We start from the raw sequence: 24,816 nt of genomic DNA on the forward strand, positions 1-24,816 counted from the left end.
CGCAAGTTTCCATTTGACACCATTTATCTTACAACGAGTTGTTTAAAACATGTAAATAGAGAATAATACGCAAGTTTCCATTTGACACCATTTATCTTACAACGAGTTGTTTAAATCATGTAAATAGAGAATAATACGCAAGTTTCCATTTGACACCATTTATCTTACAACGAGTTGTTTAAATCATGTAAATAGATAATAATACGCAAGTTTCCATTTGACACCATTTATCTTACAACGAGTTGTTTAAAACATGTAAATAGAGAATAATACGCAAGTTTCCATTTGACACCATTTATCTTACAACGAGTTGTTTAAATCATGTAAATAGATAATAATACGCAAGTTTCCATTTGACACCATTTATCTTACAACGAGTTGTTTAAAACATGTAAATAGAGAATAATACGCAAGTTTCCATTTGACACCATTTATCTTACAACGAGTTGTTTAAATCATGTAAATAGAGAATAATACGCAAGTTTCCATTTGACACCATTTATCTTACAACGAGTTGTTTAAAAAGGTATCTAATGAACAAAAGCGAAATGGTATCAAACGGACACGAATGTAGTATTCTATTTCATACATACATGGAAACAGTGAAAATGTAAACAATATAATGAACTAAATTATGTTGTTACAGAACGTAGCCTGAGTCATGGCGTATGGATACTTGGCTTTAAGTATACATACCACGTCATAACCAAATCACTACTGTACTAACAGATCCATTTTCCTTAAAACATTTAGCACTCTAAAACATTTGCCAACCACTCTGAAAATGAAATTGATGAAAAGCATTTTAATGTGGAGAAGCATTTAATAATACAGCTAATTTTGAATTTGAATGACGTCAATATTCCAATGACGTCACTTCACATCTCCTTACAATAACACTAAACTGGGTCATGACCTCTCAGAAACGATCTCCAACATACATTGTATACGATTTTGATACACAACGGTGATCTCCTACACAGGTGTGTAAGAATTTTTTTTCTGTTTGACAGGGCATATTAGTGCAGTGTGCATAGTAGTGTTTATTACCCACCTGGTGAATAGCTAGTTGTGTCTTAAGATATTGTGTGCACAACCAGTGTTGTACAGATGTCAGTTTTACATCAACACAATCTAATAAATTGGCTGTGATTTTGTAGATTTCTCTGGGCCGATAATATGTGTAATAAACACACACACATCTCTCTACTGCTCCAAAGCAACAAAGTTCACTAAGTTTTGTTTACACACGTATTACATTTATTGTTTGGATAAGTGCAGTGAATACACACACTGTTACTCACCTGCTCCAAAGTGGAAAAGCTTTGACTTAATTGATAATTTACACCTTTATTATTACATGGATTATCATCTGACAAATTAAATAATGGGCGTGTGTATTGTTAATATTTTATTAGTATAACAACCTGTTTTGCGAAACACCAACACAGGTATCTAGCAGAGGCTTGTGATATCATTCTGCCTCAGTCCAAAATGTGTACCTACCCAAAATAATGGAATTTACAGATTTTTTATTTGCATTCTTTGTAGGTGGGTAATAATTGAAATATGCTCGTTTTGCATTAAATATAATTTATACAAAACTGACGTCTTGAAATATTTTGGTTGAGCATTTATCTGACCTTTTTCATCCAAATTATGTTTGTACTATAAAAATAAAGATAAAAGTTCAATAAAGAGTCCTACCAACAGATGGGTTGTAGCAAACCTTTACATCTGGCAACATCGTCACATACATGTAGTCCAGAGTTGATGCATGCATTTTTTTTAAACATTAATTTATACAGCTTCTATGTGTCTGCATAACTATAGTGTTATTATTTTTAAAAAATTGTCTAATTTTTCAGCCTGCCTGAATCTGCTGCTTGCCTGTTTGTTGATTGGCTGGAATTACTTGACCCAGAAATCATCCAATCAAATGCCGAACTTCAACAGCAGCTGCTATTTGCCAAGAAGGCTAGTTTAAAAAGTGTAACTAAGAGCATGACGCGGAAAAGGAATCAGCCGTATCTGCTGGCTCTGCTGACTCACCAGAGTAACTGGACAACACTACATCGGTGTGTCGACTGTTTGCTTCATCCCAAGCAAGGTAGCAGGTGAGTGTTGCTTTAAATCTTATCGCAAGTATTAGTCGGTCTTGACTAGTCTTGTCTCTTCAGAATAACATTAGTATTGGTCGGTCTTGACTAGTCTTGTCCCTTCAGAATAACATTAGTACTGGTCGGTCTTGACTAGTCTTGTCCCTTCAGAATAACATTAGTATTGGTCGGTCTTGACTAGTCTTGTCTCTTCAGAATAACATTAGTATTGGTCGGTCTTGACTAGTCTTGTCCCTTCAGAATAACATTAGTATTGGTCGGTCTTGACTAGTCTTGTCCTTTCAGAATAACATTAGTATTGGTCGGTCTTGACTAGTCTTGTCTCTTCAGAATAACATTAGTATTGGTCGGTCTTGACTAGTCTTGTCCCTTCAGAATAACATTAGTATTGGTCGGTCTTGACTAGTCTTGTCCCTTCAGAATAACATTAGTATTGGTCGGTCTTGACTAGTCTTGTCTCTTCAGAATAACATTAGTATTGGTCGGTCTTGACTAGTCTTGTCCTTAGAATAACATCTTATTGGATCTTGACTAGTCTTGTCTTTCAGAATAACATTAGTATTGGTCGGTCTTGACTAGTCTTGTCCCTTCAGAATAACATTAGTATTGGTCGGTCTTGACTAGTCTTGTCCTTTCAGAATAACATTAGTATTGGTCGGTCTTGACTAGTCTCGTCCCTTCAGAATAACATTAGTATTGGTCGGTCTTGACTAGTCTTGTCCATGGATAGGATAATGCAGCTATTTCACTGTTGTGTTAACTTACACATCTTAGGATAATGCAGCTATTTCACTGTTGTGTTAACTTACACATCTTAGGATAATGCAGCTATTTCACTGTTGTGTTAACTTACACATCTTAGGATAATGCAGCTATTTAGCGGTGTAAAACATCTTAGGATAATGCAGCTATTTCACTGTTGTGTTAACTTACACATCTTAGGATAATGCAGCTATTTCACTGTTGTGTTAACTTACACATCTTAGGATAATGCAGCTATTTAGCGGTGTAAAACATCTTAGGATAATGCAGCTATTTCACTGTTGTGTTAACTTACACATCTTAGGATAATGCAGCTATTTCACTGTTGTGTTAACTTACACATCTTTGGATAATGCAGCTATTTCACTGTTGTGTTAACTTACACATCTTTGGATAATGCATCTATTTCACTGTTGTGTTAACTTACATGCTACTTATTAACGTGCCGCTTATATTATCAATGTTGGCAAATTCAGTGTGATTCTGGTCACCCTGTTGTTTGTAGTAACTCTAGCTGCAGTTTATACGAACCAGGAAAGTTAGTGCACACGTATCTCGGATACTGGACACAGCCATGTTTAGCTAAGGAATAAGAGGGAAATAATGCATTTATTTGAGAAATAAATATTGCTCCCACGATTGTTAAAAAAAAATTGCCAGAAAGTTTGCTGTATGTCCATAATCTTTTTTTCTTTTTTTGAAATCTTATCTGTATAATTGTTTCATCTACATATTATTTCACATGCCCTTCAACCGAATTAGAATTATTTGTCATGTGTACTAAATGTTTTTTTATTTGGTTTTATATATTTTGTGCTGCCTTCTATTTATTTTTTTATTTTTATATATATATTTTTTTTATGGCAGGTATGACCCAACCTCTGTTTTGGATTTTCTGTGGGCATGTCTTCACATTCCAAAGATCTGGCAAGGTAGAGAAAGAAAACTGCAGGTATGAATTTGAGAGAAAAGGAATGTTTTATTCACTAAATGTTGTTGGTTTTCAAACATTTGTGATAGGATCTTGAGCTTGCTTGTTCAAACCTGATCAACTATTTTAGCAAAGCAGTGGTGTGGGTGGTCAGTACTGTTTTTTTAATACAATGAAAAGTTGTAACATTAAAACAGTTTATAGCAACCAAATATAGAAATAGTTTTAATAAATGTAATTAAGGCTTATTTATATAGAGCTGATTAACTAACAAACAACAGTAAAGATTATTTGATAGATTAACTTATTTATACTTTTAAATATTCTTACAATGAAACCCCTCTGAACTGGACATCGACGTGACCAATTCACAAGCAAAAGTCCAGTATTGAAAGCTATCCAGTGTAGATAGATTCTCTTCTGTACTGATATATAAAAAAGGGACTGAAGTTATTTTACTGAGGGTTTGGTTTTTGAGGAGTTTCACTATTAAATAAAAAAGTGTATTTGATATCAGTTTATGTTATGATATATTTATAAATATTGTGTGTTAGACGTACACGAGTGAGGATCTGCTGGGGCTGACTGGGGAGCACATCACCGCGGTGGTCAAGTTTATAACCGAGGAGGCGCTCAGCGTGGTTCACGTGGAACCGGCTGGCGGACAGACGACTGTCGGTAACGTGACGCGGGCCGTACAGAGCCGACTCGACCTGCTGCTCCTGTGTCTGGCTGACAAAGACGAGAAACTCAAAACAGTCGTCACGTTCTTACTGCAAGAAAATCTACACAAAAGGTTTCGGCTTTTGTCTGTCCATCTGTTTGTCTGTTTGTCCTTTCTGTTTGAATTTCTGTCAAATTTAGGGCCGAATTTACGAAGCCTGTTTTTCTTAAAACGCAGGTGTTTAAGCATTGTAATGTCTTTCCTAATTAACCTGACCTCAAACAATGGATCCTATTGGTATTATCTTTTTTGAGATGATGATATTTTGACCTTTGGATTTGAAGATTTTTAAGGTATATTTTTGAATGGTTGAAGATTTGAGTTACTGTTAATTACTTTTAATTTCTGACAACCACTTGTAAGTATTTAATAATTGAATACTTTTAAAAAATTACTAAGCAAGGTTTAAAAACTGGATAAAACAACAAAAACAACACTCTTGTAATAACATTGTAAGTATTTTTCTTTCAGTCCCAAGGAAAGTGTGTACAACAGTCTATTTTTAGAACTCTATCTTCATCGGCCATATATAATGTCTTGGTTGCCTAGCAACAGTCCATTTTTGACAGAGTTACACAGTGCACATCTGAGTCAAAGTCAGGTAAGAGAATTTGTGGAGGCGAGGGTTTTACAACTTTAATTAATGAGAGACATAATTTGTAATGCCTCATAGCAAATCAGTTTTTCTCTTTATTACCCATTGTCACTTTTTAATTGTTTCTTAATATAGATGCCATATTAAATTTGAGGATGGGTTGGTTAAAATGTATTTTATTACAATTGTTATTCCTGTATTATTTACATGTGACATGATTTTGAACTATCACTCTGAAAGAGAAATTCTGTGATTAGGTTAGTGCTACCTTCTGTTTCCATATTTGCAGATGGACACTATTACTCACCGTATAATATCGGCGCTGGGAGAGGCTAAGAGTGGAAAGGTTGCAGAGAAACGTATGATTGATGCCAATATTACTTGTCGCAAGTTAGCAGCTGAACATCCATCCTTGTTGTTGCGGTAAGCTGCTTGTTTGTAGTAATAGATACTTAGTGGACCCATTCTCTGATTGGGGTTTTCCAAATATCAACCAGTGTACTACGACTGGTATATGAAAGCAGTGGTATATGCTGTCCTGTCTGTGGAAAATGCATATAAAGATCCATTGTTGCCGATAGCAAATTGTAGCAGATTTCCTCTGAAGACTTGTGTCACATCCATCAAATGTGTGACATCCAGTAGCCGATGAGTAATTAATCAATGTGCTCTAGTGGTGTCGTTAAACAAAAACTTTATTCAGGGGTCGATATTGGGTGAAATTCCTGCCAGATTTTCGGTCCGGCAAGCAGCAAAGTCTGTCTGCCTTAATGAAAACTCGCTGGACCAAACCTAATTGACTAAAACTAAAACTGTGAATATAAACATAGAATAATTACCTGTCTGAAAGGCAAAACCAGATCTTCAGGCTCATAGAGATGTTGACAGGCAAACACTGGTCTGGACAGTAGCATTTTGACCCAGTTATTGCCTTTCTTAGTTTTGACAAACAAGGAAACAATAGTTTGTCCCATCCTCCTACAAAACTGTTTTTTGTAAATAATTTCAGTTTCATTTGTCGTAAGAAGAAAAGTAAAAATGTTTTGGAAAGAACACCACCCCCCTCCCCCCCACCCCCCCAAAAAAAAACACCCCCGGACTATAGTTCGTCAAGAGCACAAGCTGTAAGTTTTGTAACTATGGACTATAGTTCGTCAAGAGCACAAGCTGTAAGTTTTGTAACTATGTTCCCAAATGGGATGGACTGTAGTTCGTCAAGAGCACAAGCTGTAAGTTTTGTAAATATGTTCCCAATGGGACGGACTGTACTTCGTCAAGAGCACAAGCTGTAAGTTTTGTAATGGGACAGACTGTAGTTCGTCAAGAGCACAAGCTGTAAGTTTTGTAACTATGTTCCCAATGGGACGGACTGTAGTTTGTCAAGAGCACAAGCTGTAAGTTTTGTAAGTAGTGTATGCACTGTAACTGACTTGTTACTTGTCTCTCTGATCAGACAACTGCCGATGATCGCGGCCGTCCTCCAGGGAAAGACCCAGTTCACGATGGGCGAGATGGTTCACAGGAACTTTGTGCGCCTCTTCAACTACTGCCTTGGTCTGCTCGAGCTGCTGCAGCCCCACGTGTTCCGGCGAGAACACAGCGCACTGCCTGACGTGCTCGAGTCATACTTCTCACTCATCAGGGTATTCAATGTCTTCTCTTCTACACTATTCTACTGAAATGATATTCATTTTAATCCGTTTCCTTGTATTGTCTCGTTTATATTTGGTTAAGATTCAAGGACACTAGGCTGTCTGTTCATAGCAGGATCTAACACAAGGGCCTCAGAATGGGGGTGGGGGCAGGGCATGTGGGTAATGTCCTCCACATTTTCTTTCATTTTGGAATGCTGGAAATGCCATGTTTAAACAGCTGAAATTGAGAATGTTCTGAGGGGAGCAGTGTGCCCTGTAACAGTCAGTGTTTAGTGAGAGAGAAGTCAGTACAGTGGGTAACACCTCAGTGAGCCAGTAAGGGTGAACTATCAAAGTTTATTTCTCATAAACAAATATGTAATATGATTGTTTCCTATTAAAGAAATGAATGGCTAGTCTTACTCTATTACTGTGCAGTGGTCAGTATCAGGGCCCCTGGGGTGTATTTAAAAGTGGGGCAGCCACTGTCAGTATGATGGTTTGGAGGATGGAAATACACATATCGAAGATCTTGAACTTACTAGGGGTTTAGTTGGGGAATACCGCCCAAAACAAATTTTGATTTTCATATGTTAAAATAAAGCATTTCTAGCCTTCAAAGCAGAGTAACAGGAAAAAGGGTGGGTGGGGCATGGTGGGCCCTGACTTTTATGCCGACACTTGTGTAATAATGTGTGTTGATGTTTCAGGCTCACGGTCGAGATAACAGACAACTGAATCAACTGATTGTCAAGTTTGTCATCTTCCTCAACAACTTCCTCAGCTGTGACCCTCAGAGAGCAATCACCATGTTACAGAAATACACGGAAATCTTGAGGTGAGTTACATGTAGTCAGCGGAGATAACCCTCAGAAAGCCATCACCATGTTAAAGAAGTACACGGAAATCTTGAGGTGAGTTACATGTAGTCAAGGGAGATAACCCTCGGGGAGCGATCACCATGTTACAGAAATACACGGAAATCTTGAGGTGAGTTACATGTAGTCAGCGGAGATAACCCTCAGAAAGCCATCACCATGTTACAGAAGTACACGGAAATCTTGAGGTGAGTTGCATGTAGTCAAGGGAGATAACCCTCGACGAGCGATCACCATGTTACAGAAATACACGGAAATCTTGAGGTGAGTTACATGTAGGCACGGGAGATAACCCTCAGAAAGCCATCACCATGTTACAGAAGTACACAGAAATCTTGAGGTGAGTTGCATGTAGTCAGGGGAGATAACCCTCGGGGAGCGATCACCATGTTACAGAAATACACGGAAATCTTGAGGTGAGTTGCATGTAGTCAGAGGAGATAACCCTCACAGTGTGTGATTTAACTCTCTCTTACAGAAATGTTTCTCTGCTGTTTCAGTGTGTGTGATACTCTCATACAGTAATGTTTCTCTGCTGTTTCCCCAATCTGTCACTGTGTGTGATTTAACTCTCTCTTACAGTAATGTTTCTCTGCTGTTTCCTGATCTGTCGCAGTGTGTTTGATTTAACCCTCTCTCTTTCAGTAATGTTTCTCTGCTGTTTTCTGATCTGTCGCAGTGTGATTTAACTCTCTCTTTTAGTAATGTGTCTCTGCTGTTTCCTGATCTGTCACAGTGTGTGTGATTTAACTCTCTCTTACAATAATGTTTCTCTGCTGTTTCCTGATCTGTCGCAGTGTGTGTGATTTAACTCTGTCTTACAGTAATGTTTCTCTGCTATTTCCCGATCTGTCACAGTGTGTGTGATTTAACTCTCTCTTACAGTAATGTTTCTCTGCTGTTTCCTGTTTCCTGATCTGTCACAGTGTGTGTATTATTTCTTTCTCTTACAATAATGTTTCTCTGCTGTTTTCTTATCTGTCACAGTGTGTGTGATTTAACTCTGTCTTACAGTAATGTTTCTCTGCTGTTTCCCGATCTGTCACAGTGTGTGTGATTTAACTCTCTCTTACAGTAATGTTTCTCTGCTGTTTTCTGATCTGTCGCAGTGTGTGTGATTTAACTCTCTCTTACAGTAACGTTTCTCAGCTGTTTCCTGATCTGTCACAGTGTGTGTGATTTAACTCTGTCTTACAGTAATGTTTCTCTGCTGTTTCCTGATCTGTCACAGTGTGTGTATTATTTCTCTCTCTTACAGTAATGTTTCTCTGCTGTTTCCTGATCTGTCACAGTGTGTGTATTATTTCTCTCTTACAGTAATGTTCTCTGCTGTTTCCTGATTTGTTGCAGTGTGTATCATTTAACTCTTTCTTAAAGTAATGTTTCTCTGCTGTTTCCCGATCTGTCACAGTGTGTATCATTTATCTCTTTTTCACAGTAATGTTTCTCTGCTGTTTCCTGATCTGTCACAGTGTGTGTATTATTTCTCTCTCTTACAGTAATGTTTCTCTGCTGTTTCCTGATCTGTCACAGTGTGTGTATTATTTCTCTCTTACAGTAATGTTCTCTGCTGTTTCCTGATCTGTTGCAGTGTGTATCATTTAACTCTTTCTTAAAGTAATGTTTCTCTGCTGTTTCCCGATCTGTCACAGTGAGTGTGATTTAACTCTTTCTCTTACAGTAATGTTTCTCTGCTGTTTCCCGATCTGTAACAGTCTGTGTGATTTAACTCTCTTACAGTAATGTTTCTCTGCTGTTTCCCAATCTGACACAGTGAGTGTGATTTAACTCTCTTTTACAGTAATGTTTCTCTGTTGTTTCCCGATCTGTAACAGTCTGTGTGATTTAACTCTCTCTTACAGTAATGTTTCTCTGCTGTTTCCCAATCTATTAGTGTGTGTGATTTAACTCTCTCTTACAGTAATGTTTCTCTGCTGTTTCCCGATCTGTAACAGTCTGTGTGATTTAACTCTCTCTTACAGTAATGTTTCTCTGCTGTTTCCCAATCTATTAGTGTGTGTGTGATTTAACTCTCTCTTACAGTAATGTTTCTCTGCTGTTTCCCAATCTATTAGTGTGTGTGATTTAAATCTCTCTCTTACAGTAATGTTTCTCTGCTGTTTCCTGATCTTTAACAGTCTGTGTGATTTCTCTCTCTCTCTCTCTCTTACAGTAATGTTTCTCTGCTGTTTCCCGATCTGCAACAGTCTGTGTGATTTAACTCTCTCTTACAGTAATGTTTCTCTGCTGTTTCCTGATCTGTAACAGTCTGTGTGATTTCTCTCTCTCTCTCTTACAGTAATGTTTCTCTGCTGTTTCCCGATCTGTAACAGTCTGTATGATTTAACTCTCTCTTACAGTAATGTTTCTCTACTGTTTCCCGATCTGTCTGAGCTGAAATCGCTCCTGGCGGGTCTCACACTTCCTGTACAGAATCAGAACGAGGCTGCGATGACCGATGACGTCAACTCGTCTCTTGGTTTGGCGATCAAACCAGTCTCGGTGTGGAGCGCGGCGCAGCTAGAACCGTACCACAAGAAACTGAAGAAGAACACCCCCACCGGTACTTGATTCTATACACTTTCACACTCGAAATCATAATGTATTAGCATTTTTAAAATTTAGCAAAATCCAAATAAGTGACATACTGGCAACATAAAAGTTTAGTTTGGTCCTCTTATCAATTTCTGGAAACAAAAAGCGTAAGTTGAATATTATACTTTTGATCAATTTTGATGTTATATGATTGCAGCAATGTACATGCAAACTAACAACATTGTATTGTTATTAATTGGTTTAGCCATTAGCATGTAAGTTTGTAAGCCCCGAACCATTATTGTGTATAAAGTTAATTACCAATTAAATAATTACACAAGTGTTTAGAAACAGTCTATTATATGTATGTATCTTTTGAATTTAGCATCATAAAAAATTGGCGTCTTGAATGACCTCGCTAAATTCACTAACATTTTATGCTCGCTGACGTTTACTGATTTACCATACCTCAAATCATTTGTTTGTTGTGACACTAAGTTAATGTAATTCAATCAAAATATGTGTTGACAAGAAAAACAAACGACACATAATTTTACATTAGCACATAAAATATTAATCTCATTGAAACAGGACTCTTCTATTTGTTTACATTGTCTTGCCTGCATAATATTAATGTATTACAGTAATTAACTTATAGTTTATTTTATGCTGATAAATCTGTTGGCATCAAAATAATATTTGTTTAAATGTGAACTGTCCTGGTCTTGCTTGTTAAAATTACAACTTTAAAAAAAAATGGAGACATCATAATAATTAACATCAGTTTGACTGGTTTTGTTTTCTATTTGACTGATATTATCCCGGTCCTTTCTCATCACGTATCTGTGTGACTGATATTATCCCGGTCCTTTCTCATCACATGTCTGTGTGACTGATATTATCCTGGTCCTTTCTCATCACATGTCTGTGTGACTGATATTATCTCGGGCCTTTCTCATCACATATCTATCTGTGTGACTGATATTATCCTGGTCCTTTCTCATCACATATCTATCTGTGTGACTGATATTATCCTGGTCCTTTCTCATCACATGTCTGTGTGACTGATATTATCTCGGGCCTTTCTCATCACATATCTATCTGTGTGACTGATATTATCCTGGTCCTTTCTCATCACATATCTATCTGTGTGACTGATATTATCCTGGTCCTTTCTCATCACATATCTATCTGTGTGACTGATATTATCCCGTTTCTTTCTCATCACATATCTATCTGTGTGACTGATATTGTCCTGGTCCTTTCTCATCACATATCTATCTGTGTGACTGATATTGTCCTGGTCCTTTCTCATCACATATCTATCTGTGTGACTGATATTGTCCTGGTCCTTTCTCATCACATGTCTATGTGACTGATATTATCTCGGGCCTTTCTCATCACATATCTATCTGTGTGACTGATATTATCCCGGTCCTTTCTCATCACATGTCTGTGTGACTGATATTATCCTGGTCCTTTCTCATCACATGTCTGTGTGACTGATATTATCTCGGGCCTTTCTCATCACATATCTATCTGTGTGACTGATATTATCCTGGTCCTTTCTCATCACATATCTATCTGTGTGACTGATATTATCCTGGTCCTTTCTCATCACATATCTATCTGTGTGACTGATATTATCCCGTTTCTTTCTCATCACATATCTATCTGTGTGACTGATATTGTCCTGGTCCTTTCTCATCACATATCTATCTGTGTGACTGATATTGTCCTGGTCCTTTCTCATCACATATCTATCTGTGTGACTGATATTGTCCTGGTCCTTTCTCATCACATATCTATCTGTGTGACTGATATTGTCCTGGTCCTTTCTCATCACATATCTATCTGTGTGACTGATATTATCCTGGTCCTTTCTCATCACATGTCTGTGTGACTGATATTATCTCGGGCCTTTCTCATCACATATCTATCTGTGTGACTGATATTGTCCTGGTCCTTTCTCATCACATATCTATCTGTGTGACTGATATTATCCCGTTTCTTTCTCATCACATATCTATCTGTGTGACTGATATTATCCCAGTCCTTTCTCATCACACATCTGTGTGACTGATATTATCCCGGTCCTTTCTCATCACGTCCGTGTGACTGATATTATCCCGGTCCTTTCTCATCACGTCCGTGTGACTGATATTATCCCGGTCATCACACGTCTGTGTGATTGATATTATCCCGGTCCTTTCTCATCACACATCTGTGTGACTGATATTATCCCAGTCCTTTCTCATCACATATCTGTGTGACCGATATTATCCTGGTCCTTTCTCATCACATATCTATCTGTGTGACTGATATTATCCCGTTTCTTTCTCATCACATATCTATCTGTGTGACTGATATTGTCCTGGTCCTTTCTCATCACATATCTATCTGTGTGACTGATATTGTCCTGGTCCTTTCTCATCACATATCTATCTGTGTGACTGATATTGTCCTGGTCCTTTCTCATCACATGTCTATGTGACTGATATTATCTCGGGCCTTTCTCATCACATATCTATCTGTGTGACTGATATTATCCCGGTCCTTTCTCATCACATGTCTGTGTGACTGATATTATCCTGGTCCTTTCTCATCACATGTCTGTGTGACTGATATTATCTCGGGCCTTTCTCATCACATATCTATCTGTGTGACTGATATTATCCTGGTCCTTTCTCATCACATATCTATCTGTGTGACTGATATTATCCTGGTCCTTTCTCATCACATATCTATCTGTGTGACTGATATTATCCCGTTTCTTTCTCATCACATATCTATCTGTGTGACTGATATTGTCCTGGTCCTTTCTCATCACATATCTATCTGTGTGACTGATATTGTCCTGGTCCTTTCTCATCACATATCTATCTGTGTGACTGATATTGTCCTGGTCCTTTCTCATCACATATCTATCTGTGTGACTGATATTGTCCTGGTCCTTTCTCATCACATATCTATCTGTGTGACTGATATTATCCTGGTCCTTTCTCATCACATGTCTGTGTGACTGATATTATCTCGGGCCTTTCTCATCACATATCTATCTGTGTGACTGATATTGTCCTGGTCCTTTCTCATCACATATCTATCTGTGTGACTGATATTATCCCGTTTCTTTCTCATCACATATCTATCTGTGTGACTGATATTATCCCAGTCCTTTCTCATCACACATCTGTGTGACTGATATTATCCCGGTCCTTTCTCATCACGTCCGTGTGACTGATATTATCCCGGTCCTTTCTCATCACGTCCGTGTGACTGATATTATCCCGGTCATCACACGTCTGTGTGATTGATATTATCCCGGTCCTTTCTCATCACACATCTGTGTGACTGATATTATCCCAGTCCTTTCTCATCACATATCTGTGTGACCGATATTATCCCAGTCCTTTCTCATCCCATGTCTGTGTGACTGATACTATCCCGGTCCTTTCTCATCACATATCTGTGTGACCGATATTATCCCAGTCCTTTCTCATCCCATGTCTGTGTGACTGATACTATCCCGGTCCTTTCTCATCACATATCTGTGTGACCGATACTATCCCGGTCCTTTGTCATCACATATCTTTGTGACCGATACTATCCCGGTCCTTTCTCATCACACATCTGTGTGACCGATACTATCCCGGTCCTTTCTCATCACACATCTGTGTGACCGATACTATCCCGGTCCTTTCTCATCACACATCTGTGTGACTGATAATATTCCGGTCCTTTCTCATCACATATCTGTGTGACCGATATTATCCCGGTCCTTTGTCATCACATATCTTTGTGACCGATACTATCCCGGTCCTTTCTCATCACATATCTGTGTGACTGATACTATTCCGGTCCTTTGTTATCACATATATGTGTGACTGATATTATCCCGGTCCTATCTCATCACATATCTGTGTTACATAGGCTTATCTCCTCAAAGAAATGACCCGATTCTTATTTATAAATTACATGTTCATAGTTCTTTATTTTATTTTTATTTATTTTTTTCAGAAATCATTCAGGTTCTTACCGATTTAGATGAAACATCAAAAAGAAAAGTAGAAATACTGGAACATTTCGAGGCAAGTTACAGGATTATTACACATCCAAGATACTTGTAATAGATGTATTATTTTACTTTTTCATTGTGGAGTTGTACAGATGGAGAAAGTTGTTAATTTAAAATGTATTTTAGCAGACGGTAATGAAAAGTTAGTAAGTTTAAAATGTATTTGAGCAGACGGTAATGAAAAGTTAGTAAATTTCTAATAGATGAAGTTGGTGCAGACTTTCTCTCTATTAATTTATTATATCTTTATTTTGTTCACAGGATGACTTGAAGCGGTTTATGACAAATGGCAGCGACATAGTACGAAACACGACATTCAGTCTGTTTATGAGACATCTGAAACACAACCCAAGGTATATCACAGAGCTTTCAGCTGGTCTTCACATATCATTGGATTGCCTTTCATCTGACATCTTTAAAAGAGAGTCACATGGCAGAAGACCTACTGAATTCGGCCTCAAAATAAATACATTTCAAAAGGATTACTCAGATATTTATCAATATTTTGGTATCCAACTGAAATGGTCTATGTAGCCATAAATTAAAAACTTTTTTTTTTTTAAATGGCTTGTAGTCGTAAGCATTGGCCGAGGAGGAATGTACATATAATGTTTACTTCAAATGACGTGATCATTTCACTCTGAATTTAGTACTTAGCTGTTTGGGGAATTTATTAGAACTGGCATCTTGTCTAAACTAGCATATTGACATGTATAACACAGATAGTTTTAGAACTGTTCGGTCTTCATTAAAACTGTCCCTTACCTCCTCAACTCCACCTCTGTTGATAAATCTTTTAGCCTTCATTGTCATATCTATCTTAGAGCATTAAGCTGGATTAGGATGTGGCAACGGTCTTATTATTGCTAGTTAAAACACTTTATTATTAAGAACATGTGTGTTATATTGTTAAGTGTACAACTGTAATGTTACTGATTTCCAGGCGAGCTGGTGATTTTGTACCCGTGTTCCTACAGTGTCTGAGTCAGACATCTCCCGACATCATCAACACCGCACTGACCAACCTCGCAGAGTTCACAGTTCTCTGTCAAGGTAAATAATGACATGTAGTTGACTTACATAGGGGCCATCCATATAATACATACTCACAAAATACTTCAAAAACCCCTCCCCCATGTACTCATTTTGTAAGTTTGATCATTACTCCTCACCGGCCTCGGTGGCGTCGTGGCAGGCCATCGGTCTACAGGCTGGTAGGTACTGGGTTCGGATCCCAGTCGAGGCATGGGATTTTTAATCCAGATACCGACTCCAAACCCTGAGTGAGTGCTCCGCAAGGCTCATTGGGTAGGTGTAAACCACTTGCACCGACCAGTGATCCATAACTGGTTCAACAAAGGCCATGGTTTGTGCTATCCTGCCTGTGGGAAGCGCAAATAAAAGATCCCTTGCTGCCTGTCGTAAAAGAGTAGCCTATGTGGCGACAGCGGGTTTCCTCTAAAAAAAATCTGTGTGGTCCTTAACCATATGTCTGACGCCATATAACCGTAAATAAAATGTGTTGAGTGCGTCGTTAAATAAAACACTTCTTTCTTTCATTACTCCTTCCCCTCATGTTGGGATGTACATGAATCTTGCACGCTGAAATAATACTAGAGATAAAATTAGGAGTTTAAATTACATCCATTTTACACTAATGAAAAAAGAAATTGGTGTAGGTACTCCCGTCAGTGAACCCCCCCGACCCATACATTATTCATACATAATGCAGCAACCTACATCCCCCCCCCCCCAACTCCAGGGTGTAGGTACTCCCGTCAGTGAACCCCCCTCTGACCCATACATTATTCATACATAATGCAGCAACCTACATCCCCCCCCACCCTCACCTCCCGGGTGTAGGTACTCCCGTCAGTGAACCCCCCTCTGACCCATACATTATTCATACATAATGCAGCAACCTACATCCCCCCCCCCCCAACTCCAGGGTGTAGGTACTCCCGTCAGTGAACCCCCCTCTGACCCATACATTATTCATACATAATGCAGCAACCTACATCCCCCCCCCCCCACCTCCAGGGTGTAGGTACTCACTCCCATCAGTGAACCCCCATCTGACCCATACATTATTCATACATAATGCAGCAACCTACATCTCCCCCCCCCCCCCTCCACCTCCAGGGTGTAGGTACTCCCGTCAGTGAACCCCCCTCTGACCCATACATTATTCATACATAATGCAGCAACCTACATCCCCCCCCCCCACCTCCAGGGTGTAGGTACTCCCGTCAGTGAACCCCCCTCTAACCCATACATTATTCATACATAATGCAGCAACCTACATCTCCCCCCCCCCTCACCTCCCGGGTGTAGGTACTCCCGTCAGTGAACCCCCCTCTGACCCATACATTATTCATACATAATGCAGCAACCTACATCCACCCCCCCCACCTCCCGGGTGTAGGTACTCCCGTCAGTGAACCCCCCTCTGACCCATACATTATTCATACATAATGCAGCAACCTACATCCCCCCCCCCCCCCCTCACCTCCCGGGTGTAGGTACTCCCGTCAGTGAACCCCCCTCTGACCCATACATTATTCATACATAATGCAGCAACCTACATCTCCCCCCCCCCCCCCCCCCCCCCCCCCCACCTCCCGGGTGTAGGTACTCCCGTCAGTGAACCCCCCTCTGACCCATACATTATTCATACATAATGCAGCAACCTACATCTCCCCCCCCCCCCAGCCCCCCACCTCCCGGGTGTAGGTACTCCCGTCAGTGAACCCCCCTCTGACCCATACATTATTCATACATAATGCAGCAACCTACATCTCCCCCCCCCCCCCCCCCCCCCACCTCCCAGGTGTAGGTACTCCCGTCAGTGAACCCCCCTCTGACCCATACATTATTCATACATAATGCAGCAACCTACATCTCCCCCTCCCTCCCCACCACCTCCCGGGTGTATGTACTTTATGAATGGCCCCATACCAGTATTCACTTTGATGTTGGACTGATACTGATTGGTCCAACATCATCAGATTTTCCATTAAACAATCGTATCTAAAATTATTCTGGAACATACTTTTTGTTAAGTTAAAATGTTTTAAAAATAAAATAAAAAATTTAACATTGAAATAAATGTGAGATCATATTTATTTTATTTTGCTTGTCATTTTGCTTGAATCATTCTGATACCTTGGAGCAGTCCCCACAAACTAATGGGAGTATTTATTACATTTAAAAATCTTTTCTTGGGTCTTAATTGAATGGCTCTGAAAAGTTATGAGGAGTTTTGTTAAATATGGTAACTTTGCTGATATGGATAATTCATTTATTGTTGCAGCACATGCCCAGGTTATACTACAGAAGGTATTTACTCTTGGAATAACATCGTCCATAGAAACTTCATCTTACATTAGTGACACTCTACACCTTCTCAATCTTGAGTCGGCATTGACTTGAAAGACATCTACAGCAGTGAGCGATAAGCCTTTCAGAATAACAAACATCATCCATTATGACTATAGAAATGTCGGGCTACACTGTCAAAACCCTGCTCCTACTCGTCTCCAGTTGGCATTCGCATATCTTCAAATTACATCTTCAAAAGAGCTGATCTTCGTGTGGAGCACAACAACTAACAGTAATCAAGACATTTGATTCGCATATCTTCGAATTACATCTTTAAAAGAGCTGATCTTCGTGTGGAGTAAAACAACTAACACAGTAATCAAGACATTTGATTGGCATGTCTTCGAATTACATCTTCAAAAAGGCTGATCTTCGTGTGGAGTAAAACAACTAACACAGTAATCAAGACATTTGATTGGCATGTCTTCAAATTACATCTTTAAAAGAGCTGATCTTCGTGTGGAGCAAAACAACTAACACAGTAATCAAGACATTTGATTGGCATGGGCTTTATAATTAATTACAAAACTACAAATGGAAAATCTCTATTTATCGGAAACTGAAACTAGTTAAACAAGAAAAGTGTGAAGGTTTACAGTTGACGCTTGACTGATAGCAAATCATTTGCATACAAAAAAAAAGTTTGATCATGAGATCAGTTTTACATTTTCATGTCATTGGTGGTGAATCTTATAGTAAAAATCACCCGTGAAAAATACTGAACCATTATGATACTGAAGTGACCTCGGTAGGTCGGTGTATCCTGGTACTAAGTAGAGTCCAGACTCTCTACTCCACAGCTATATGGTCGCTGACACAACCACAAAGTGACCTCTCAACAAGAACCCCCGTTCTGACTGGACAGCCTGCATAGCTGACACAACCACAAAGTGACCTCTCAACAAGAACCCCCGTTCTGACTGGACAGCCTGCATAGCTGACACAACCACAAAGTGACCTCTCAACAAGAACCTGGACAGCCTGCATTGACACAACCACAAAGTGACCTCTCAACAAGGTTCTGACACAGCCTGCATAGCTGACACAACCACAAAGTGACCTCTCAACAAGAACCCCCGTTCTGACTGGACAGCCTGCATAGCTGACACAACCACAAAGTGACCTCTCAACAAGAACCCCCGTTCTGACTGGACAGCCTGCATAGCTGACACAACCACAAAGTGACCTCTCAACAAGAACCCCGTTCTGACTGGACAGCCTGCATAGACACAACCACAAAGTGACCTCTCAACAAGAACCCCCGTTCTGACTGGACAGCCTGCATACCCTGACGTGACCTCTCAACAAGAACCCCCGTTCTGACTGGACAGCCTGCATAGCTGACGTGTGCGTGTATTGTCCACAGGCTGCTGGAATGGTTCAGTGGATATAAACATGATAAAATTAAATAAAAGTTCAAGATGGATTCCACAGTGATTAATACAGAATGAAATATGCAAAATGCATATAAAGACTGAGCTAACTGCATATTAATTTATTTATTTTTTGTCTCCAATTCATGAAAGAAAAATCATGATTTTGTTAAGAAAAAAATAAACCACATTGGTGCAGAATTGTTTCATTTATGCATAATGAAGTAAAATTAAAAATGCAGCGAGTTTGGTTGTTGATTTTTGTTTTTAAATATGTTCTCCAATATCTGTAATAATTACTTTGATCTCAGTGTGTACATGTATTTGTTACAAATTAATGTAAATTCGAACCTCTGGGGATGGTATACATAAGCAGCAGATAATTTGTACTCGTTATTTTTATTACCCATTATGACTGAACTGTTGTCAGACAAAAGAAATAGCTCGACTGTCAGAAGCCGTTAGCTACTACATCATATTATATTTTGCTCTATTATATACTCGTCAAAAAAAGTAAGGGAACCTGAAATATTGATGTTAATATCAACTATTAGACCGAATATACGTTTTGGGATGATGTTTTTTCGATCTCACATAACCACCATTCAGTAAATAAACTATTATTACATGTAGGAGAGACTATTTATTTTATGTATACCAGTCATTGGGTGTACATGCCCAAATTATCTAACAATAAAAAGATGAGTTTGCTGCATTCTAAGATGTTTTTTACTAATAAAATTTTATAACGGTTACTATTACCTATTAAATATATTTTTTGTTTAGAATGTTAATGTTTGTTAGTGTTTTCCCTAGCTTGTTTTAGCATGGCGCAGCACCATGCCTCACTAGTCTAGCACCATCTTGCCTTAATCAGTGCCATGCTGCACTGAGATTAAAAAAACCTTTTTCATTAATTCTAAAATTGCCTTGATAAAACAATAAAAAGATCTCTTTTATATATTTTGCCATTCATTTATTAAAGCAAGAACATTAATTACATTTTTGTTTATTTCAATTATTGTTTTTGTCTTTAATGCAAAAAAAGTGCCCTGAAAATGGTCAAAATTGCCCCCAAAGTGTTTTGTCTACCATGCCTTGCCACATTTCTAGGGAAAACACTTTGTATATATTCAATGTTTCTGATCATCCTGTTTGTAAGAAGCCCAAACTGGATTTGGTATCCCAATAATTTCATCAGTACCACAAAATATACAGTGTATTAGGAAATAAAATGAAGTTTGACCTAATGCAAACACTAGGATTGTCAGAAACCTGTTTAATGTACAGCCACTGGTATTTTATTTAGAAAAATTTAGTTAATATGTAATTGGTCATTAAAAATCTAGGGGAAAATGTAGTGGGTTTCCTCTCGAAGACTATAACCGTCAGAATTACCAACTGTCTGACATCCAATAGCTGAAAATAAATAAATCAGTGTGCTCTAGTGGTTTTATTAAACAAAACAAACTTTCTACCGTGTTACAATGAGCAAATGTTTGACATCAAACAGCTGATTATTAATTAATCAATGTGCTCTAGTGGTGTCTTTAAACAAACGTAAACTTTTCAATAGAGACAAATGCACATACCAAAATCTTTGATTTATAAAAGTGGTGTTAATATCACATATTTTTAATGGTCACATAGTTCATAAGCTGATGTGGGTTTTATTTATGATCATTTGTTTGGGGGGGGGGGGGGGGGGAGATTGGGGTAGTGATGGGTATTTAAAGATGCAATGCTCGCAATGATGCCTCATTTCCATTTCAACATAGACAAGTTACAAAATGCCAAGAACAAAATGCTAAGACTAAGCCTGCTGAATCGAAACATTGCAATCGGCCGCCTCCAGTTAGGTGAATTGCAGTCAGCAGTCGCACGCCACATGAACGTCCATCAGAGCACCATTTCACGTCTCTGGGACACGTACCAGCAGTTTCAGTCAGCTGAAGATCGGCCCAGAAGTGGAAGACCTCGCATGACAACTGCAGCACAAGATCGCTACATCCAGGTTCTGCACTTGCATCAACGAACTGCCACAGCAATGAACACTGCTGGACGCATACCTGGTTTGAGAAGGATGTCTGCACAAACCATTCGGAACCGACTTCAAGAAGCTGGTTTATGGGATAGGAGACCGTATGCTGGCCCCGTCCTGTGACGTCAACATTTACGTGTTCACTGGTTCGTGAATGTACAGGGGTGGAAACTGGCGGCGAGTATGGTTCAGCAACAAGTCACGTTTCCTTCTACAGCAACATGATGGACGACATGTTTACAGATGCAGCAATGAACGTTTTGCCAACAACCACAACGTCCAAGTTGACAGATTCGGTGGAGGGAGTGTCATGATGTGGGGAGCCATCTCATATACCAGCAGAAGTGAACTTGTGTTCGTACATGGCAACGTGACAGCTGTACGCTACCGGGATGAAATTCTTCGCCGTCACATGCTTCCCATTTTGGATCAACAGAGAGAATTCTTGGAGCAGGACAATGCCAGGCCGCGTACGGCACGTGTAACAATGGATTTCCTACAGAATGAGAACATTAATGTGCTGCCATGGCCATCAAGATTGTCAGATCTCAACCCCATTGAATATCTATGGGATGAACTAGACAGACGTGTATGTCAGTGTGACCCGGAGCCTCGGACGCTTCCGCAACTGTCACATGCACTGAATGGGCTAGGATTCCGAGACTTCATTCAGACTATGCCAAGGAGATGTCGTGCAGTGATTGCTGCTGCTGCTTGTGGCCACACAAGGTACTGATTTCAGCGCCCTCGTGCGACACTGTTTGATGATGAAAACGCCTCCACTGCCGTCAGTCCGTAGCAAGAACACTGTCACATACTCATGTCAAATTTGACTGTGATACGATCATAAATTAGAAAATTTGTTTCTAATTTTCATTATTATTCATACTTACCTAGTACTAGCACAACATCAATGCTATACGACCCTGAGTTATAACCTCCACTGCAGAATTATCTCCCCTTGCCGGATGTATAACCTACACCCGCGCATGGGTAGACCGTATATCCTCGTTATCGATTCAGTCCGGAATGACTGAATCAAAAAAGACCTCCCTCGGTTGTTGTGCTAGTACTAGGTAAGTATGAATAATAATGAAAATCAGAAACAAATTTTCTAATAGTCTTATTCAACTTACCGTACTAGCACAACAATGCTATAACAGACGTGATATAACACCGTTAAAGCACAAGAATTTAACATTAAAGGGAGGAGGTAAGAAAACAAGGAAGACTTACCCATTCAACCAGTAGTGTTCGTCTCAAGTAATGATACAGTGAAAAAGCAACCCACATCATACGAGGTATAAAATGTCAGTGACTTTTAAATTGAAGAACTACAACCCCAATTAAAAGTAAACCAAGTTAACAAGGTGATGAAACCCGCACACCAAGTAATGGTAAAAGACACTCGACTGCCTCAGATGGTCAACCATCCACCCCCCCCACTCTCCAAACAGGACGTGGAGAACTATCTCCCAGAAAGACTGCCGCTAGCGACCGGACGAAATAAGGGTCGACCCCTACACGTGGCCCTGCACACTGAAATGACTTGCTGCACTGCAATGACTGATTGAATCCGCCGAGTTCTGTCCGGACCAACAGCCATATTACGGAAATAAAACCGGTCAAACGTGTGTCAACCTTTCCAAAACCCTGCACTTATGACCTTGAAAACGTCCAAAGAATCATGGATTTTAAGGGAAGTAGAAATCGCCCGAATCTCATGCCAGTTTGATGGTTGCAGCAATCCATCTCGACAAAGCATTCTTCGTAATGTCTCCTAGTTGGCGTGTGAAAGAGATAAACAGTCTCTTAGTGTTTTGCTGGAGATTTCTAGTATGCTCCAAATAGAATTTCAAAGCCCGCACCGGACAAAGAAGTCTATCAGAATTATCGGCAGAAAGTGTACGAGATAAACACTGAATGATGGCCGGAGGAAACTCTTCCCCTGGCACCTGGTTCTTAGCCACGGAAACAGGATCAGTACGTAACATAACTGACCCGTCTGTATTGTAATCCACCAAATCATGCAAAAAAGCATGAATCTCACTAATACGACGGCAAGCCGATAGTGAGACCAGAAACAAAGTTTTCCACATCAAATGACGAAGACTGGCGAATTTCAAAGGCTCGTAGGGCTTGCCTTTGAGTGCATGCAGAACCAGAAAAACATTCCATTTAGGCAAAATGGAAGGCTTCTCAACCGTATGTTGCAACGACTTAAGCAAGTCATGCAACACAAGATTCGTTGAGAAATCTTGACGTCCACACTGCCTCAGAGTAGTGAAAATGGACGACCGGTGACTTCTCACTGAATGAACCTTCAGCTGTCTTTCTTGGACAAGAGCCAGAAAGTACTCAGATAAGTCATTAACAGTAGGCGACAAGGGATCCACGTCCCTCTCAGTCTCCCAACGAACCCAAGCATGCCAGTGACACTGGTAGACCCTCTCCGTAGACTGGCGCTTCGAAGAGGAGACTAGCTCAGCAACCTGTTTAGAAAAGCCTCGGTTTCGGAGGGAAACCCCGACAACCGCCATGCGTGAAGTCGGAAAACCTCTGGCTTCGGATGCCACTCTGTCCGATGCAGTCTCTGACTGAGCAGATCGGGTATTAATGGCAACCGCACCGGCTCCTGCACTAAAAGTGACAGGAGCGGAGGAAACCAGGCTTGAGCTGCCCAACTCGGGACTACGAGCGTGACACGACAAGGTTGCTGTCTGATCTTTGCCAGAACCGTGCCAAGCAGAACTGGAGGGGGAAAGGCGTAAAAATCCAGTCCCGCCCAGTCCATGCTCAACGCATCGTACTCCAGTGCCAGTGGGTCTGGTACCGGCGATACAAACACTGGCAACTGACTGTTCAGGCAAGTGGCGGACTCCCCCACAACTGAAGAACTCGATAAGCCACCGTCCGACCTCAACATCCACTCCGTCTGAACCGGGGAACGACAACTCAAAGCGTCCGCCAAGACGTTCACGGACGAAGGAATGTGTTTGGCCGATAACACCACACCCCAATTGTCGCACCATTCCAGAATCTCCAAAGCCGCAAGACTCAATGACAGGGATTTGGTGCCTCCCCACCGATTGAGGTACGCAACAACCGACGTGTTGTCCGACCTCAACAAAATTTTACGATGTCGAATAACAGTCCTGAAATGGAGACAAGCGCGACGCACTGTTTCCATCTCCAACAGGTTGATGTGATGACTCCTCTCTGAAGGAGTCCACACCCCTGACAGATGTTGATCCAAAAGGTGTGCACCAAACCCCTCAAGGGAAGCATCGGTAAACAGGACCAACTCTGGAGAAAGTGGGTGTAAAGGAATGGCCTGGGACATACACTTGTCCACTAGACACTCTTGGATCGGAAGAATGAACGAAGGCCCCAATGGTATCACCAAATCCCAGCTGAGACCATCCCACACTCGGGTCAAATGCCATTGACGCGGTCTCTTGAACCGTCTGAACCGCACATTCAGTGCCGCCAGTGATTCGAGATGGCCTATCAACATATGGAGCATGCGCACCTACGCACTTTGCTCCACCAGAAGACGCTGCGCCAATGTCGTGAAATTGTGAAGTCACGAATCCATTGGAAGAACGGACGCCTCCACAAGGTTCAAAACCATCCCGAGATAAGTGAAAACCTGCGTTGGCACTAATTCCGACTTGAACCAATTGGGAATAAACCCCAATCGGAGAATCATGTCGATCACCAACCCTGCACCAGAAATCTGGTGAGACAAACGGCGCTGCGAAGCG

The 24,816-nt window shown here is 40.2% G+C and overlaps 1 protein-coding gene across 1 annotated transcript in view; it reads left to right on the forward strand.

Annotated features, from left to right (window-relative positions):
- LOC121380207 (integrator complex subunit 1-like) overlaps positions 1-17,704 on the forward strand; it is a 73,035-nt gene extending 55,331 nt beyond the window's left edge. The window contains exons 35-46 of the mRNA XM_041509021.1: positions 1,869-2,117; positions 3,750-3,834; positions 4,368-4,609; positions 5,009-5,138; positions 5,422-5,555; positions 6,586-6,775; positions 7,477-7,604; positions 10,005-10,207; positions 14,197-14,267; positions 14,516-14,607; positions 15,198-15,307; positions 17,568-17,704. Coding sequence (XP_041364955.1) covers positions 1,869-2,117; positions 3,750-3,834; positions 4,368-4,609; positions 5,009-5,138; positions 5,422-5,555; positions 6,586-6,775; positions 7,477-7,604; positions 10,005-10,207; positions 14,197-14,267; positions 14,516-14,607; positions 15,198-15,307; positions 17,568-17,686 — 1,753 coding nt within the window. The 3' untranslated portion in view covers positions 17,687-17,704. The remainder of the gene's footprint in view (positions 1-1,868; positions 2,118-3,749; positions 3,835-4,367; positions 4,610-5,008; positions 5,139-5,421; positions 5,556-6,585; positions 6,776-7,476; positions 7,605-10,004; positions 10,208-14,196; positions 14,268-14,515; positions 14,608-15,197; positions 15,308-17,567) is intronic.
- The last annotated feature ends 7,112 nt before the right edge of the window (positions 17,705-24,816 follow it).

The sequence above is a fragment of the Gigantopelta aegis genome, chromosome 8 (assembly GCF_016097555.1).
Source record: "Gigantopelta aegis isolate Gae_Host chromosome 8, Gae_host_genome, whole genome shotgun sequence".
NCBI lineage: Eukaryota > Metazoa > Mollusca > Gastropoda > Neomphalida > Peltospiridae > Gigantopelta > Gigantopelta aegis.